The sequence below is a fragment of the Ornithorhynchus anatinus genome, chromosome 7 (assembly GCF_004115215.2).
Source record: "Ornithorhynchus anatinus isolate Pmale09 chromosome 7, mOrnAna1.pri.v4, whole genome shotgun sequence".
NCBI lineage: Eukaryota > Metazoa > Chordata > Mammalia > Monotremata > Ornithorhynchidae > Ornithorhynchus > Ornithorhynchus anatinus.
This window is the reverse complement of record NC_041734.1, coordinates 42,861,866-42,878,524: the sequence shown is the minus strand read 5'-3', so window position 1 is coordinate 42,878,524 and position 16,659 is coordinate 42,861,866. Positions and strand designations below refer to the sequence as shown.

The 16,659-nt window shown below is 53.1% G+C and overlaps 1 protein-coding gene across 1 annotated transcript in view; it reads right to left on the bottom strand.

Moving 5' to 3' along the window:
- The window catches only part of PPP1R7 (protein phosphatase 1 regulatory subunit 7), a 30,279-nt gene that overhangs the window by 12,704 nt on the left and 916 nt on the right, over nucleotides 1-16,659 (bottom strand). Inside the window, exons 2-6 of the mRNA XM_039912735.1 lie at nucleotides 16,468-16,542; nucleotides 10,889-11,011; nucleotides 2,806-2,861; nucleotides 1,904-1,969; nucleotides 657-787 (exon numbers count right to left, since the gene is read on the bottom strand). Of these exons, the coding sequence (XP_039768669.1) occupies nucleotides 657-787; nucleotides 1,904-1,969; nucleotides 2,806-2,861; nucleotides 10,889-11,011; nucleotides 16,468-16,542 (451 nt within the window). The remainder of the gene's footprint in view (nucleotides 1-656; nucleotides 788-1,903; nucleotides 1,970-2,805; nucleotides 2,862-10,888; nucleotides 11,012-16,467; nucleotides 16,543-16,659) is intronic.

Here is a 16,659-nt window from a genome sequence, read left to right as displayed (position 1 = left end):
AAGGAAAGAAGCCAAAGGAAATGGGAGGTGTAGGAGGGAACGACAGTTTATTGACAAGCGCGGAGCTGCTGCCTAACAGAGCTGGTTTTTTGGGGGTTAGAAGGGTCTAACCTGTGTGCTGACTGGGAGCCCGTCACTGGGCAGGGACTGTCTCTGTGGCCGAATTGTACAATCCAAGTGCTTAGTACAGTGCTCTGCACATAGGAAGCGCTCAGTAAATACTACCAAATGAACATAAAGGGGCAGATATAATAATCTGTAAATACTAACCGTTTCTTTTTCGTTAGCAAATTACATCAGAATCTGTTCTTGCAACAGGGAGGCTCTGCCTCTCGGCCTCTTAAAGACTGAAATAGGCCAGCTCCACAACCTGCCACTCACGACAGCCAGGCCTCCACGACAAGCAGCTCTTTCCTTATTTGAGTGATATTTTGTTAATGCTCTCCGGAAGAATACGACTAGTCCAGGGATGCAGACAAACCCCCGCTCTGAAGTTAGCCCCCAAAGAGGGCTCGGCAGGAAAGGTCTGGTGATTTGAGGGACACGGGAGGGCGGCTGGCGCTAAACGTTCGTCACTGTTACGGGGTGGTTCTCCGGAAAGGTTAGTTCATTTTCCCAGCCCAATCCCAGGACTTCCCTCCTGTCTCATGACTCACTCCAGTTCCGTCAGTGCCTCTAGGTTCTCAATCTTCTTGATTTGGTTGTCGTAGAGATCCAGCTCTCGAAGGCTCTGTAGCTGTTCCAGGTTCTCGATGCATTTAATTAAGTTCTGACGGAGACAGAGAGTCTGGGGGATGGGAACAGGAAAATCGACAGAGGTGAGAGGAAAACAAATGACTAAGTGACAGTGTGAGCGGCAGAATGACACCATTTGTGCCTGCGCTGAAGTTGCCGTGCTTTCTTTTTTTTTCCAAGAAAAAAAAAAAAGGTATTCGTGAAGGGCTTACTACGTGGCAGCACTGTCCTAAGTGCTGGGGGAGATGCAAGGTAATCGGGTTGGACGCAGTCCAAGTCCCATGTGGGGTTCTCAGTCTTTATCCCCGTTTTACAGATGAGGTTACTGAGAAGCTGCCTGACCTGCCCAAGGTCACACGACAGACAGGTGGCAGGGCCAGGACCGGAACCCCGGGTCTTTCTGACTCGCAGACCTATGCTCTATCCACGAGGCCATGTAGCTCTGGTGCAAAAGGGTCTCCGCCTTCGTCCAAGGAAAGTGGAAACAGTCTCGGTGAAGCAGTGGGGAGAGAACGCAACAAGCCGGTGCTGAAGACGCCTCCCGGGAACAGGGGAGAGGCCGGAGTGAAGCTACGCTACCTCGGGGGCAAATCTGCCTAGTGGAGGACAGACCGACCGCTCCCGGTGGGTGGATAATAACTGTGGGCGCTTACTATGTGCCAAGCGCTGTACTAAGGAATGGGGTGGATACAGATAATCAGGCTGGACCCAGTCCCTGTCCCACATGAGGGTCACAGACTAAATAGGAGGGAGAACAGGGTGGCGGGTTGTGGTGTCCCGTCATCAATCGATCGATCATCGCAAATATTTATGGAGCATCTGCTCCGTGCAGAACACTGTACTAAAGGCATGGGAGAGTCCAGTCCAGTGAGTAGTCACGATCCCGGCCCTGGAGATCAAAGGGAGGATCACACATTCCATATCACAGGAAGAATCCTCTATGGGCTGAAGTTTGAAGGATACACTTAGGCCGATCTAAGTGTCGGGAAGATTTTGTTCTTCCTTTAACTTGGGGCCGGCATTTTGCCTGCCCGAGCTAAAAGAACCTGCTTCTGAAGGCGAAGTGTGTATACGACACAGTCAGGTTCACCAGGTAGGGTCTAGAAGAGGAGTGTTATAAAGTACTCTTGTTCTAAATGCCCCACCCCCCCCCCCCCACCCATCTCACCTTTACTTTCTTCAGCACTTCAAACCCCTCGATCTTTCCAATTCGGTAATGATTTAGATCAACATCCTGAAAGGAATAATAAGAAAAAACAAAACCCTCGCTTAGTTTCAAAGAAACCTGAGCTCGGAGATTCATTTTAAAGGGCTTTTCTCTCCCAGGCCTGGAAGATTACTGGCCCTCGGAGCGGACGGCGGTTAAAAAGGCCATCACCTTCTCTCGGCAGCCTCCTGCATCAGGACGGGTAGATGGCTGCTGGGTGGAGAGGGAGTTGGGGCTCGAGGTCTACTCTCAAACGTTCTTATTCCATTAGCCGTAGAACAGTTTGTTCTGTTGGCTTCAAATGGGCCGCTGTAAACCTGACACTCAAATTGAGGTTACAAAGAACTCTTCTTTTCGTCTCAAATCCCTAGAGAGCTCCACTCAGAAGTTACAGAAGGAGTATTTTAGTCAAGCAAGACTGCCTAATTCTGGCCAGAGTAGTTCCCAGAGAGAACCTATACATTTCATTTTCCCCCAAATTCAAAAGTGTACCGATTAGGCACTCCTATAACCTTCCCGAATTGCTGCTCTGAACGTTTTTTTCCAAAAGTTCAGGGACGCCAAAAGACATTTTGAGCCAAAGGTAATGTCTAATATCAATCCGACTAACTCAAGAATTTCAGATTTAAATGCCTTCGCACTTATTTTAAAACTCCAGCAGGTTAAAGAGAAAAATGAGATTTCGGGTCGTGGCGGAGTACGAGACAACCCACCAACTCCGAATTAATTTCTGGCCCACAGTTTCCGGTGACATCACGCATCCATTTGGACTTTTAAACAAGATATAGGCCACTTATCCATTAACTAAGTCAGCCAGCCACTTCTCCGTCTTGCAGGGAAAGGCACGGATAGACTAGCGTTACCTCAGCATCTCCATCCAGACTAATGGTTTCCATGTCCACTGGCTGCTCTCGTTCTCCTGTAACAAGGCGATAATGTTCATACATGTATAAAAAGACCCCAAACCCGGAAAAGTATTCTTTTGATAAGAGGAGGTCAATTAACAAGACGAGGGAAAGAGGATAGGCAGATTTGATACCGTTGAACTCTACACGTCTTAGCACGAGCTTTCTTTTGCGTATCCGGATACACGGATCGGGAACAGAATAGGAATTAGCCTTGATTTAAGGGGATGGAATGGGCAACGGGGGATCGGTAACCTCATCGCCACTAACTTCAGTAAAGAACGACAGCATTACGATTTAAAGAGAACTCAGTTTTGGGGAAATGTGTCGGCCTTTTACCTCTACAGTAATCTCCCACGTGATGAATTCAGTGTTCTGCCCACGGTAGGCGCTCAATAAAAATCGATCGGTAGTATTTACTGAGAACCTGTGTGACTGTCAGCTGTGTGACTTTGGGCAAGTCACTTAACTTCTCTGGGCCTCGGTTACCTCATCTGTAAAATGGGGATTAAGACTGTGAGCCCCATGTGGGACAACCTGCTCACCCTGTAGCCCCCCGGCGCTTAGAACAGCGCTTTGCACATAGTAAGCGCTTACCAGATACCATCATTATTATTATTAACCTGTGTGAAGAGCACAGTATTATACTCTTGGGAGACTACAACAGAATTAGCGCACATGACCTCTGCTCTCAAGGAGTGTATAATCTAATGGGAGGAACCGATATTCAAGGAAATTACAGATGCGAGGAAATTAGAGTGAATAAATGCAAATGGAGTTGTGACTCCCCAGGGGTGAGGTGGGAGTTGGGGGATATAAAGTGGAGTCATGAGAAATTAACTGGGGAAGGCCTCTTGAAAAATAAATACTACTGATTGGCTGATCTTCCCTGAAATCACCAGTTAATCAGTTCTTTATATTAACTGATAAAATCTATCAGTTCTCATGTCAGTCCCCTCAGACCGTAAACTTGTTGTGGTCAGGGAATGTGTCTGTTTATTGTTATGTTGTACCCTCCCAAGTGTTCAGTACATCGCTCTGCACATAGTAAGCACTCAATAAATACGACCGAGTGAATGATCCATCCCCATATTTCCATCTGGTTTTGTCTTGTCTTATGCTGGAGACTGGTCTCCGACCCGTAGCGACTCCAAGGACACATCCCTCCCGGAACACCCCACCTCCATCCGCAGACGTTCCGGTGGTGCATCCGTAGAGTTTTCTCGGTGAAAATACGGAAGCGGTTTACCTTCGCCTCCTTCCGCGCAGTAAACCTGACTCTCCGCCCTCGACTCTCCCGTGCCGCCGCTGCCCAGCACGTGAGAGTCTTGACCTGTAGGAGGTTGCCTTCCCCTCGCTGGCCACTGGCCGAGCTAGGAATGAAACGGGGAGGCCTCCGCTCGACTCTCCCTCTCGTAGTCGAGACTGGTAGAGGACTGGAAACTCTCCGGGTGCGACCCTGAGACGGGATATTTCCATCCGCTTCCCTGAATTCTCCACCCCACAGAGTTGAGGGTGACTCTCTCCAGAAAATGTGGGTTCTAATCGACAGATTAACACAGGAGCCCGATTCTACGCTCCCAAGGAATCCTCTATTGTGAACCACGTTGAGCTCATCAGATGTTCCGGGACCTGCCTTTTATTACTTTGGGACAACGGCCCGGCGTTCACCAGCATTTCCCCATAGCGCCCAACAAAGCCAAATGAGACGTAGTTTAACAGATGTGACCAAAGGACCTGCTGAATAATTTACAGAGCTTTTCCGCTTGGGACAGGGTATATTTAGAAATACGGATCTAAGAAAGTATATTTATGGAAACACAGTCAGATTTCACGAAGCCGGCGAACCCCATAGCAGAAGCAGCTTGGCGCAGTGGACAGAGCCCGGGCCTGGGAGTCGGAAGGTCCCGGGTTCTAATCCCAGCTCTGCCACTCGTCTGTCGTGTGACCTCGGGCTACTCACTTCACTTCTCTGTGCCTCAGTTACCTCATCTGTGGAACGGGGATTGAGAACGGGAGCCCCACTTGGGACAAGGACCGGGTCCAACCTGATTTGCTTGTATCCATCCTGGTGTTTAGTATAGTGCCTGGCACATAGTAAGCGCTTAACAGATACCACGATTATTATTACCAGTTTATTTTCAAATTTCTGCTTTGGCTTGCTGAAAGGGACTCAAATGAAATAACTGGAGCTGCTGCTCGATTATCCCTTAGCACTGCTTAACGTAAACACTGAGCATCGAAACTCTTCTACGACGCAAACCCGTATTGTCTATGCAAAACCAGGCTCCAGATATTCTCCCCACCCTCGGCATTTTATTTACTTATAGTAATCTCTCTCCTTCTGGACTGAAAGTTCCTTGTGGGCGGGGACTGTGTCTACCGATTCAGTGGTATTGTTCGCTCCCCAGCGCTTGGTACAGTGCTCTGCACACCCAAAGCGTTCGATAAATTCCACTGGTTGATCTATTCGGTATTTCTATTGGCCAGAATGCTTTCCAAGCTGTTTGAAACGCTTTGCAAATAACTCACACGAGAAAGAAATAGTGAAAGGAGGAGAGAGTTTATTCAAGAATGCAGAGCATCTCAGGGATATAATAAGGACTGGAGCTCAGAGCTCCACGCAGTCAACATCTGAATATCAGTAATAATAATAATAGTCGTGGCATTTGTTAAGGGCTTACTATAGGCCAAGCACAGTTCTAAGTCCTGGGGTAGATACACGATAGCCGGGTCAGACCCGGTCCCTGTCCCGCATGGAGTTCACAGTCTAAGGGGAAGGCAGAACAAGTATTTCATCCTCATTTTGTCTTGTGGAAACGGAGGCACAGAGAAATGAAGTCCATCGATCATATTTACTGAACGCATACTGTCTGCAGAGCACACTGGCCTAAGCGCTGGGCAGAGTACGAGACTGACACGTTCCTTGCCCACAAGAGAGCTTAGAGTCTAGAGGGAGAGGGACAGGCAAGAATATCAATAAATAAATTACAGATAACTACATAAGTGCTGCGGGGCTGGGTGGGGGTGGTGACTAAAGGGAGCGAGGTCACACAGCAGAGAGGGGGCGAAGCCGGGATAAGAACCCAGGTCCCCTGACTTCCAGGCCTGGGCTCTTTCCTAATAATGTGGGTATTTGTTAGGCGCTTACTATGTGCAGAGCACTGTTCTAAGCGCTGGGGGAGATACAGGGTGATCAGGTGGTCCCTTTCCTCTAGACCACACTGCATCTCCATCGCTAATACATGTATTATCTGCCAGCTTGATTTACAGCTCCGTGAGTCTCACGCCTCTGAAACCGTCCATGTGTTTTTCCCAGTACTTAATACAATGCTTCACACGGACTAGTAATAGTACTCATTAAGCACACGCTAGGCTCAGAGCACTACCCGAGGCGCTGGGAAAGAATACACAGGTGCAGGTTAGGAGGCGTCCTTGGCCCCCGAGAGGTTCACAGTCTAAGAATATAAGGCAGGAAGAGGGTACCGGCCACAGACACGTGAAGGAGAGATGAAACATTAAAACACTAGCACAACACAAAAGACAGGGGAGATTACACTAAAATCTGTGGGTTGAGTACTTAATAGTAATTTTAATTGACTGTAAAGGTTAACTGGACAAAACTTTATGAGTGACATAGCTCCAAATCCTGTAAGTGCATTTTATTTTCCTTTTCATTCTCTCTCGACCTACCAGAAAACACACACAAAAAAAACTCAGTCCAAGGACTAGAAAGTTTGGTCTGGACTTTTTTTCTTTTTTTAGATTTGGCATTAAGAAATATTTTCTGGGCTTCACAATGTCTCTCTTCAATTTCTCTACAAGTCAGATAAACAACTTCACCAAGTTTCTTGTGGGAGGTCAACACCCACCTCCCAATTCCTCCTTTTGAAAAGTTTTATTTTTCTGGAGTTACCAGCCTTCTTTCGAGGACAGCCACCCAATAATTTTGGTGCGGCCACCGAAGTCTAATCAGGTTGGACACAGTCCCTGTCCCTCGGGGGGCTCACGGTCTTAATCCCCATTTTACAGGAGAGGTCACTGAGGTACAGAGAAAGGAAGTGCCTTGCCCAAGGTCACACAGCAGACAAGTGGCGGAGCCGGGATTAGAACCCAGGTCCTCGTGCCTCCCAGGCCCGTGCTCTATCCACTGGGCCACGCTGCTTCCCGCGGCACGCCCTCTGCAGTGTTCTGCACCCCTACCTGCCTCCTCGCTTGCTGTCCTCCGTGTCCAAACGGGACTGGCAGGGAAGCGGCGTGGAAAGAGCACAGGCCCGGGAGTCGCAAGACCCGGGTTCTAGTCCCGGCTCCGCCACTTAGAAGTGTTGGTATTTGTTAAGCGCTTACTACGCGCAGGGCACTGTTCTAAGCGCTGGGTTAGATACAGGGTCATCGGGTGGTCCCGCGTGAGGCTCACAGTTAATCCCCATTTTACAGACGAGGCAACTGAGACACAGAGAAGTGATGTGTCTTGCCCACAGTCACCCAGCAGACGAGCGGCGGATCCGGGATTCGAACCCATGACCTCTGACTCCCAAGCCCGGGCTCTTTCCACCGAGCCACGCTGCTTCTCTGCTCCGTGCCCCTGGCCCAGTCGCTTCGTTTCTCTGCGCTTCGGTTCCCTCGCCTGCAAAATGGGAATCGGCTCCCTCCCGCTTAGAACGGGGGCCCGACGTGGGACCCGATTATCTTGTAGCCCCCTCGCCGCTTAGCACTTAGTAGACACTTAACCAATACCAGGACGATTATCATTATTAGGGAAGAGAGAACGCGAGTGGCTCTGCGACAGATCAACCGCATTACGTTCCATTCCTTCGCGCGGGTTGTCGCCCCAGAATTCTGTACGACTGGGCCGACGCCCGCACCGTCATCGTCTGGGATCTTCGAAAGAACCGTTTATCATCACCTCCCTAATTTTCAAATGGCGTTGCGACGGTCTCAACGGTGACCACGGCATACGGCCCACGAAATCCGATACTCTATATCTGTCTCAAGTACACGCAGGTCAAATAAGCTACGTGAGCGGCCGAGGTATCTTCCTGTAGTAAAAGAAGCAATAGTATTTACTAAGTGCTTATTGTGTACAGAGACCTGGAGCGGAGACCTTCGGTGCTATTAAGAAAATTCCCCTCTCAAACTAATGCATTTGATGGCATTTGGAAGTTATTTTAAATACGATAATGGAAAAGATCAGGTTTTTGACAATATCGGAACCCGAAATACCTGCCTGCATCAAGAAGTTAAATCTTTCAATCCACTCATCTGAGGGAGTCATTCTCCTCCTTACCGGTGAAGCCATTAAGCTTTTCCCACGTAAAGGGCATTAATAAAAGCTTTCATGCCATCACCACACATCACTTGACACACACATTCTACCGCAGAAGTTGCAAAACGAATCAGTCAGTATGGTTTTTTAATCATCCCCCGTGTTAAAACTGGTTTGCTAGAGCTACCGGTCGACTCTGGGTGATGCGGACAATTTCCGAAAAAAATCAACCCCCAAACCACCGGCTGGCGATTCTCCTTTTCTACCCCATCTTTTTTTTTTTTTTTTTTTTTTTAACTCAGGCAACCCAGGCACGAGACTGCGTTTCCATCATTAAAACTTTCCAGAAGTCTTCTTAGCTCCCCAGTAGGACCTTTAACCCACTCGGTCTAAGAAGGGAACACACCGATCCGGTAATGTACTCTCTGAGATGTTAAAACCTCTCCTCCGATTCTCTCTTCGACCCCCTCCGATCTGGCCCGTGCCCCTTCCGCGCTGTAGAAACTGCCCGCTTCAAGGTCACCTGGGATCTCCCTCTTTCCAAATCCAACGGCCTCTATCCCATCCTCATCCTCCCGGACCTTTTAGTGGTCTCTGACGCCGCTGAGCACCCCCTTCTCCTGGAAATACTACCCAACCTCGGCTTCGCCGACACCGTCCTCTCCTGCTTCTCCTCCTACGTCTCCGGGCGCTCGCTCTCGGTCTGTTTTGCGGGCTCCTCCTCCGCCTCCCGCCCTTTGACTGCGGGAGTCCCTCAAGGCTGGGTTGTGTGTCCCCCCTTCTATTCTCCACCTCCACCCTCTCCCTTGGAGAACTCATGGGCTCCCATGGCTTCCAGCCACCATGCTCTGTGCAGAGGGTCCCCAGATCTTAATCTCCAGCCCTGGTCGTCTTCCTTCTCTGCGGCCTTGTATTTCCTCCTGCCTTCTGGACAACATCCCTCCCCGTCTAGACCGTGAGCCCGCCGTGGGCTCCTCTGTTGTAGCGTACTCTCCCTGGTGCTTAGGAGAGTGCTCTGCACACCGTTAGCGATAAACGCCAGAGACTGATTAGCTCGACGTCCCGCGAACACTTAAAATGTCCCACGCGGAACTACTCACCTCCCCACCCAAACTCTGCCTCCCCCCTCGCGCGAACATCCTCCCCGCCTCACCGGCCTGTGACCTTGGAATGATCCTCGACTCCTCTCTTTCTTTCAACCCACACAATCCATCTGTCGCCGACTCCCATCGGTTCCATCTCCCCAGAACCCTGTCGGGACCTGCCGTTTCCTCTCCATCCGAACGGCGATCGTGTCGATCCGAGCACTTATACTAACCAGCCTTGAATACCGCATCAGCCTCCTTGCTGATCTTCCCGCCTCCCGTCTCTCCCCACTCTGCCTCCCGGTTCATTTGGCTAAAAAAAAACCACAAAACCATTCAGTCCACGTTTCCTCAAACCTCGGGAACCTTCGGTGGTTGCCCATCCCACCTTCCCATTCCTTCGTTCATTCAATAGTATTTATTGAGCGCTCACTAGGTGCGGAGCACCGGACTAAGCGCTTGGAACGGACAAGTCGGCAACGGAGACAGTCCCTGCCCTCTGACGGGCTCACGGTCTAATCGGGGGAGACGGACGGACGAGAACAAAGGCGATAAACAGAATCGCGTCCAACGGCGACTCCCAACTCTTGGCTTTAGAGCGCAAAATCGCTTGCCTCATCCTATCTTTATTGATTTCTCACGACAACCAGCACGGTCCCTTCACTCCTCTAACACTGCCCTATTCGCGGTAGCCGATCTCCATCTCTCCGCCGATCCCTTGCTCCCGTTCCCCTTCTGGCCCGAAATGCCTTCCTCCTTTATATCCTACATACGGTCGCTCTCCCCCATTTCAAAGCCTTATTAAAATCACGTCTCTTCCAAGAGGCCTTCCCCGACTAACCCCTCATTTCCCCCACTCCCTCTCCCTTCTTTTTGGATCTGTACCCTTTATTCACCCCACCTTCAACCCTACGGAACTTTCATTCATTCAACGGTATTTATTGAGCGCTTACTATGTGCAGAGCACTGTCCTAGGCGCTTGGAACGGACAAATCGGCAACAGATAGAGACGGTCCCTGCCCACTGACGGGCTCACAGTCTAATCGGGGGAGACGGACAGACAAAAACAATAGCGATAAATAGAATCAAGGGGATGGACATCTCATGAAAACTTCTGCACGTATCCGTGATTTCTATAATGTCTGACTCCTTTAGCCTGTTAAACTCCTCGTGGGCAAGGGATATCTCTACCAACTCTTTTACATCGCCCTCTCCCAAGTGTTTAGCGCAGAGCCCGGCCCACAGTAAGCGTTCGGTAATTAAAAGTGAATGATTAAAAAATACATGGTTCCTCTGGACAAAGGTCTGCCATTACAGAGTTAGAGTTCTGGAGAAAAAAATCATTTCATTTCATTCTAGTCAATCATGCTGGACCAGGAGGTTCAAAGAAGTTGCAAACAAATTAGCATCCTAAAGAGGCGAGCCAGAAAGGATACTCTGGGGGGGGGGGGGGGGGGCAATTCAGTGGCCCGTCACAGGGGATTATTCCAAAAAAAGGCTTAAAGTCAGATGTCAAGCATCTAAAGACAGACCCGTCGCAGATACTTGGCTATAAAAGTTAATCGAAGAACAAATCAAAGAGGATGGCAAGAGAGAACACGATTTCAACCGCAAAAACAGGAAGCACGTTATACACCCACGCACATCCACGTTCCCTCGATGAATTTATAAACGTTTGTTTTGATGATACCTGCGGGGTTTTCTCCATTCTGTTCATCTTTCAGACTCTGTTGACTGAGGTCTGCCACTAAGCCAGCTCCATGCTTCTTCCCCTCTTCATCTCCTGACTCTTCTGACTCAATTCGCCTGTCGACTGGGTTAAAAGATACGTAAATGAGAGGGATGCCCCCAAAGAATTACACGGGGGCTGAAAGCAAATACGCAACGCTAAAATCTGAACTCTAAAAGTAAGGCTGCCAAAGGGAGTTCCTCAGAAATGTGTCTCTGAAGAAACTGGGTCTAGCGTCAAATGAGAGATGGCAAAGTATGCATCTGAATAAAAACCCAGATCAGGATGTTCTAGGGGTGACGGATTTTTTCCGCAAAGCTGTGATAATTCTGACTTTCCTGTCAGGTTCTCCCCCAAGACTTCATTTTTCAGAGAGCTTTTCCCGAATCACCCGAAATGACTGGAACGGACTCAACATTAGGCAGCGGGGGTCAGCGGCGAGAGCCCGGGCTTGGGAGTCAGAGGACGGGGGTTCTAATTTCGGCTCGTCCACTTGCCTGCCGTGGGGCCTCGGGCAAGCCACTTCACTTCTCTGTGCCTCAGTTCCCTCATCTGTCAAATGGGGATTAAGACTGTGAACCCCACGTGGGACAACCCGATTCCCCTGCGTCTACCCCAGAGGTTAGGACGGTGCTTGGCACACAGCGCCTAACACCATAATTATCATCACTGATAAAATCAGTCACGATAATGATAATTATTATTATTACAATTCAACCCTAGGCCGGCATTCGGTTTCCCCTTAAATAATAATGTCGGTATCTGTTAATAATGTTGGTATTTGTTAAGCGCTTACTATGTGCAGAGCACTGTTCTTCTCACAGTCTTAACCCCCATTTTACAGATGAGGTAACCGAGGCACAGGGAAGTGAAGCGACTCGCCCACGGTCACACGGCTGACAAGTGGCAGAGCGGGGATTCGAACTCATGACCTCTGACTCCAAAGCCCGGGCTCTTCCCGCTGAGCCACGCTGCTTCTCTTAAGTGCCTGTTAAGCACTCACTCTGTGCAGAGCACCGTTCTAAGCGCCGGGGGAGATCCAGGGTCATCAGGTTGTCCCACGGGAGGCTCACGGTCTTCATCCCCATTTGACAGATGAGGGAACCGAGGCCCAGAGACGTTAAGCCGACCTGCCCACAGTCACGCCCGTCTCAGTTTTGTGCCAGCCTCGTGGGTCGAATTCAGATTCGAATCTCAAGGGGCCCGTGTCGTTCTGTGCCGCGTATAAGAAAGGTTAAATCATTTTCACTACCGTAGTTTTCGACATCTTTACCCACTCACCAAAATCAGCCGCACGCCTAACTCATAATACTAACAACGTTGGTATCTGTTAAGCGCTTACTATGAGCAAAGCACCGTTCTAAGCGCCGGGGGAGCTGCAGAGGTGATCGGGTTGTCCCAGTCTTCGTCCCCATTTTACAGGTGAGGGAACCGAGGCCCAGCGAAGCGACCCGCCCACGGTCACCCAGCTGACAGGCGGCGGAGCTGGGATTCGAACCCGCGACCTCCGCCTCCCAAGCCCGGGCTCTTTCCACCGAGCCCCGCTGCTTCTCATCTCATCGAGTCTCGGAGTTGTATTCCGTGAACCGTCCCAACTCCCCCCCCCCCCCCCCGACCCAACTCTCCCGGCTGCATCCGCCCTAACGCGCGGGCCTTCCTCGGCCGAAGTTTCCCGTCTCTGTTTCTCTACTCGCCCGCTCGTCCCGCCCAAGAATTCGAGGAGGAAGCGACCAAAATCCCGTGTGGGAGGAGATGTGGGGCGGCAACCCGTGGAGCCGACGGATGACCTCTTCTGTGCTTTCCCCACGCTTATTTCGGCGCACTTGCATCCACGGGGCCCTCGGGGAGCATCATCGCCACCGGTACGAGAGTAATGATGTCGGTATTTGCTAAGCGCTTACGTTCCTTGCCCACCAAGAGCTTAACGGTGATAACGTTGGGATCTGTTAAGCGCCTCCTCTGGGCCGAGCACCGTGCTAGGCGCTGGGGGAGATCCAGGGTCATCGGGTGGTCCCACGGGAGGCTCCCAGTCTTCACCCCCCCCCCCTTTTACAGAGGAGGTCACTGAGGCCCGGAGAATGTTGGTATTTAAGCGCTCACTATGTGCCGAGCACCGTTCTAAGCGCTGGGGGAGATACAGGGTCATCAGGTGGTCCCACGTGAGGCTCACAGTCTTAGTCCCCATTTGACAGACGAGGTCACTGAGGCCCAGAGAAGTGACTCGCCCGCAGTCACCCGGCTGAAAAGCGGCAGAGCCGGGACGCGAACTCACGACCTCCGACTCCCAAGCCCGGGCTCTTTCCACGGAGCCACGAAGTGACTCGCCCACAGTCGTCCAGCCGACGAGCGGCAGGGCCGGGATTCGAACCCACGACCTCCGACCGCCAAGCCCGGGCTCTTTCCACTGAGCCGCGCCGCCTCCCTACTCACTCACTCGGTGAGCGTTATCGCCACCAGTACGAGAACAACGATGTCGGTATGTGTTAAGCGCTTACGTTCCCTGCCCACAGAGAGCTCAATAATCGTAACGCTGGCATCTGTTAAGCGCTTCCTATGTGCCGAGCGCCGTTGTAAGCGCCGGGGGAGATCCAGGGTCGTCGGGTTGTCCCGCGCGAGGCTCACGGTTTACAGATGAGGGAACCGAGGCCCAGAGACGTGAAGTGACTCGCCCACAGTCACACAGCTGACGGAGCCGGGATCCGAACCCACGACCGCCGACTCCCGAGCCCGGGCTCTTTCCGTTGGGAGAGATGAATGGGAAGAGCCCTTGGCGTCGCCAGTTTCTATCCCTCGGTCCGGTTTCCGATAAGCGAAATCCCGCAGTGATTTAGAGAAACCCTCGCGGTCAGCGGAAAGAGGCCGGGCTTGGGAGTCGGAGGTCGTGGGTTCGACTCCCGGCTCTGCCGCTTAATAGTAATAATGTTGGTATCTGTTAAGCGCTTACTACGTGCACAGCACCGTTCCCAGCGCTGGGGTAGACACGGGGTCGTCGGGTCGTCCCACGTGGGGCTCACGGTCTTCACCCCCATTTGACAGATGAGGTCACTGAGGCACCGAGAAGTGAAGCGACTTGCCCACGGTCACACAGCTGACGAGCGGCAGGGCCGGGATTCGAACTCATGACCTCTGACTCCCAAGCCCGGGCTCTTTCCACTGAGCCACGCTGCCGCTTGTCGGCCGCGGGACTGTGGGCGAGTCCCTCCGCTTCTCCGGGCCTCAGTTCCCTCGCCCGTAAAACGGGGACGAAGCCCGTGAGCCTCCCGTGGGACCACCCGACGACCCCGTATCTCCCCCGGCGCTCAGGACGGCGCTCGGCCCGTGGCGGGCGCTTAACGGACACCGACGTTAACGTTATTATTATTAGCGCCTCGTAAGTGCTTAACAGATATTGTTATCGTCATCTGGAATTCTCATCATCTCGATTCTATTTAGTCGCCATCGGTTTTTACGAGACGTTCTTCCCCCCGACTCTATTTCTCGCCATCGTTCCCGTCCGTCCGTCTCCCCCGATTAGACCGGCAGCCCGTCGTCGGGCGGGGACCGTCTCTATCTGTCGCCGACCCGTTCATTCCAAGCGCTTAGTACAGTGCTCCGCGCCCGGCCAGCGCTCGATAAATACTATCGAATGAATGGAAAATGGGTCGTCGAGACCGTGAGCCCCACGCGGGTCGACCCCGTCGCCTCGTGTCTCCCCCGGCGCTCGGCACGGAGTCGGCGCTTAACGGATGCCGTCGTCATGGTTATCATCTATCTATCTGTCAAATGGGGACGGAGACCGTGAGTCCCACGTGGGACAACCCGGGGCATCCCCCCCAGCGCTCAGACCGGCGCTTGGCACGTAGTCGGCGCTTAACGGACGCCGTCGCCGTCGTCGTCATTATCTGGAAAACGGAGGCGGGGGGCGGTTTGAGGCCGCGAGCCCAAACGCGGGACCACCCGATCGCCTGGGGACGCGCCCCGGCGCTCAACAAATACCGTCACCGTCGTCCTCGTCGTCTGGAAAATGGGGATGAAGATGGCGAGCCCCCCGTGGGGCCCCCCCCCCCCCCCCCCGGCCCCCGCGAGGACCTCGGGGATCCGTCCCCGCGCTCGGCGCGGCGCTCGGCGCACAGTCGGCGCTTAACCGATACCCTTCCCGTCGTCATTATCGTCCCGTGGAAGATTGTGAGCCCCAAGTGGGGTCCCCTCCCGCCCCGATCACTCAGGGATCCGTCCCAGCGCTGAGCACGGTGCTCGGCACGCAGTCGGCGCTTAACGGATGCCGTCACCGTCGTCCTCGTCACCTGGAAGATGGGGAGGAAGATCGTGAGCCCTACGTGGGGGACCTCCCCCACCCCCCCCCCGATCACCTAGGGATGATGATAATAATTTTGGTATCTGTTAAGCGCTTACTATGTGCCGAGCACTGTTCTAAGCGCCGGGGCAGACGCAGGGGAATCGGGATGTCCCACGTGGGGCTCGCGGTCAATCCCCATTTTCCAGATGAGGTCGCTGGGGCCCAGAGGAGTGAAGTGACTCGCCCACAGTCACCCAGCTGACAAGGGGCAGAGCCGGGATTCGAACTCATGACCTCTGACTCCCAAGCCCGGGCTCTTGCCACTGAGCCAGGCCGCTTCTCTAAGCGCTCGGCACGGTGCCTGGCGCACAGTCGGCGCTCAGCCGATACCGTCGTCCTCGTCACCTGGAAGACGGGGAGGAAGGTTGTGAGACCCAGGGATCACCTAGGGATCCGTCCCAGCGCTTAGCACGGTGCTCGGCACACAGTCAGCGCTTAATCAATACCGTCAATGTTATCATTATCTGCAAAATGGGGGGGGGGGGGAGATGAAGACTGCGAGTCCCCCCTGGGCCGCCCCCCCATGATGACCTGGGGATCCACCCCAGCGCTTAGCCCGGTGCTTGGCACACAGTCAGCGCTTAATCAATACCATCATCATTATTATCTGCAAAATGGGGGGGGGGAGATGAAGACTGCGAGTCCCCCCTGGGCCGCCCCCCCATGATGACCTGGGGATCCACCCCAGCGCTTAGCCCAGTGCTTGGCACAGTCAGCGCTTAATCAATACCGTCATTATTATCATTATCTGCAAAATGGGAGGGGGGGGGGGATGAAGACTGCGAGTCCCCCCCCCCCCATGATGACCTGGGGATCCACCCCAGCGCTTAGCACGGTGCTTGGCACACAGTCAGCGCTTAATCAATACCATCAATATTATCATAATCTGCAAAATGGGGGGGGGGGAGATGAAGACTGCGAGTCCCACCTGGACCCTCCCACCTGGACCCCCCCCCCCATGATCTGGGGATCCACCCCAGCGCTTAGCACAGTGCTCGGCACACAATCAGCGCTTAATCAATACCATCATTATCATTATTATCTGCAAAATGGGGGGGAGGAGATGAAGACTGCGAGTCCCCCCCCCCCCATGATGAGCTGGGGATCCGTCCCAGCGCTTAGCGCAGCGCTTGGCACAGAGCGAGCGAAGGCGAGGCCGTTGGGGCCCGGACGGGCGGTGGCTGCCGGTCCCGCCCCCGCTCACCCTCCATCATCTCCTGCGGCTGCTGCGAGCCCCCGCCGCCGCCGCCGCCGCCGCCTCCTCCTGCGCCGCCGCCTCCTCCTCCCGCTCCTCCTCCTCCGTCCGCCGCCGCCGCCGCCATGTTGCCGCTCTCCCCCTTCCCGGAAGCCGCCGCCGCCGCCGCCGCATCCCCGCCAGCCAATCGGAGGCCGGGCC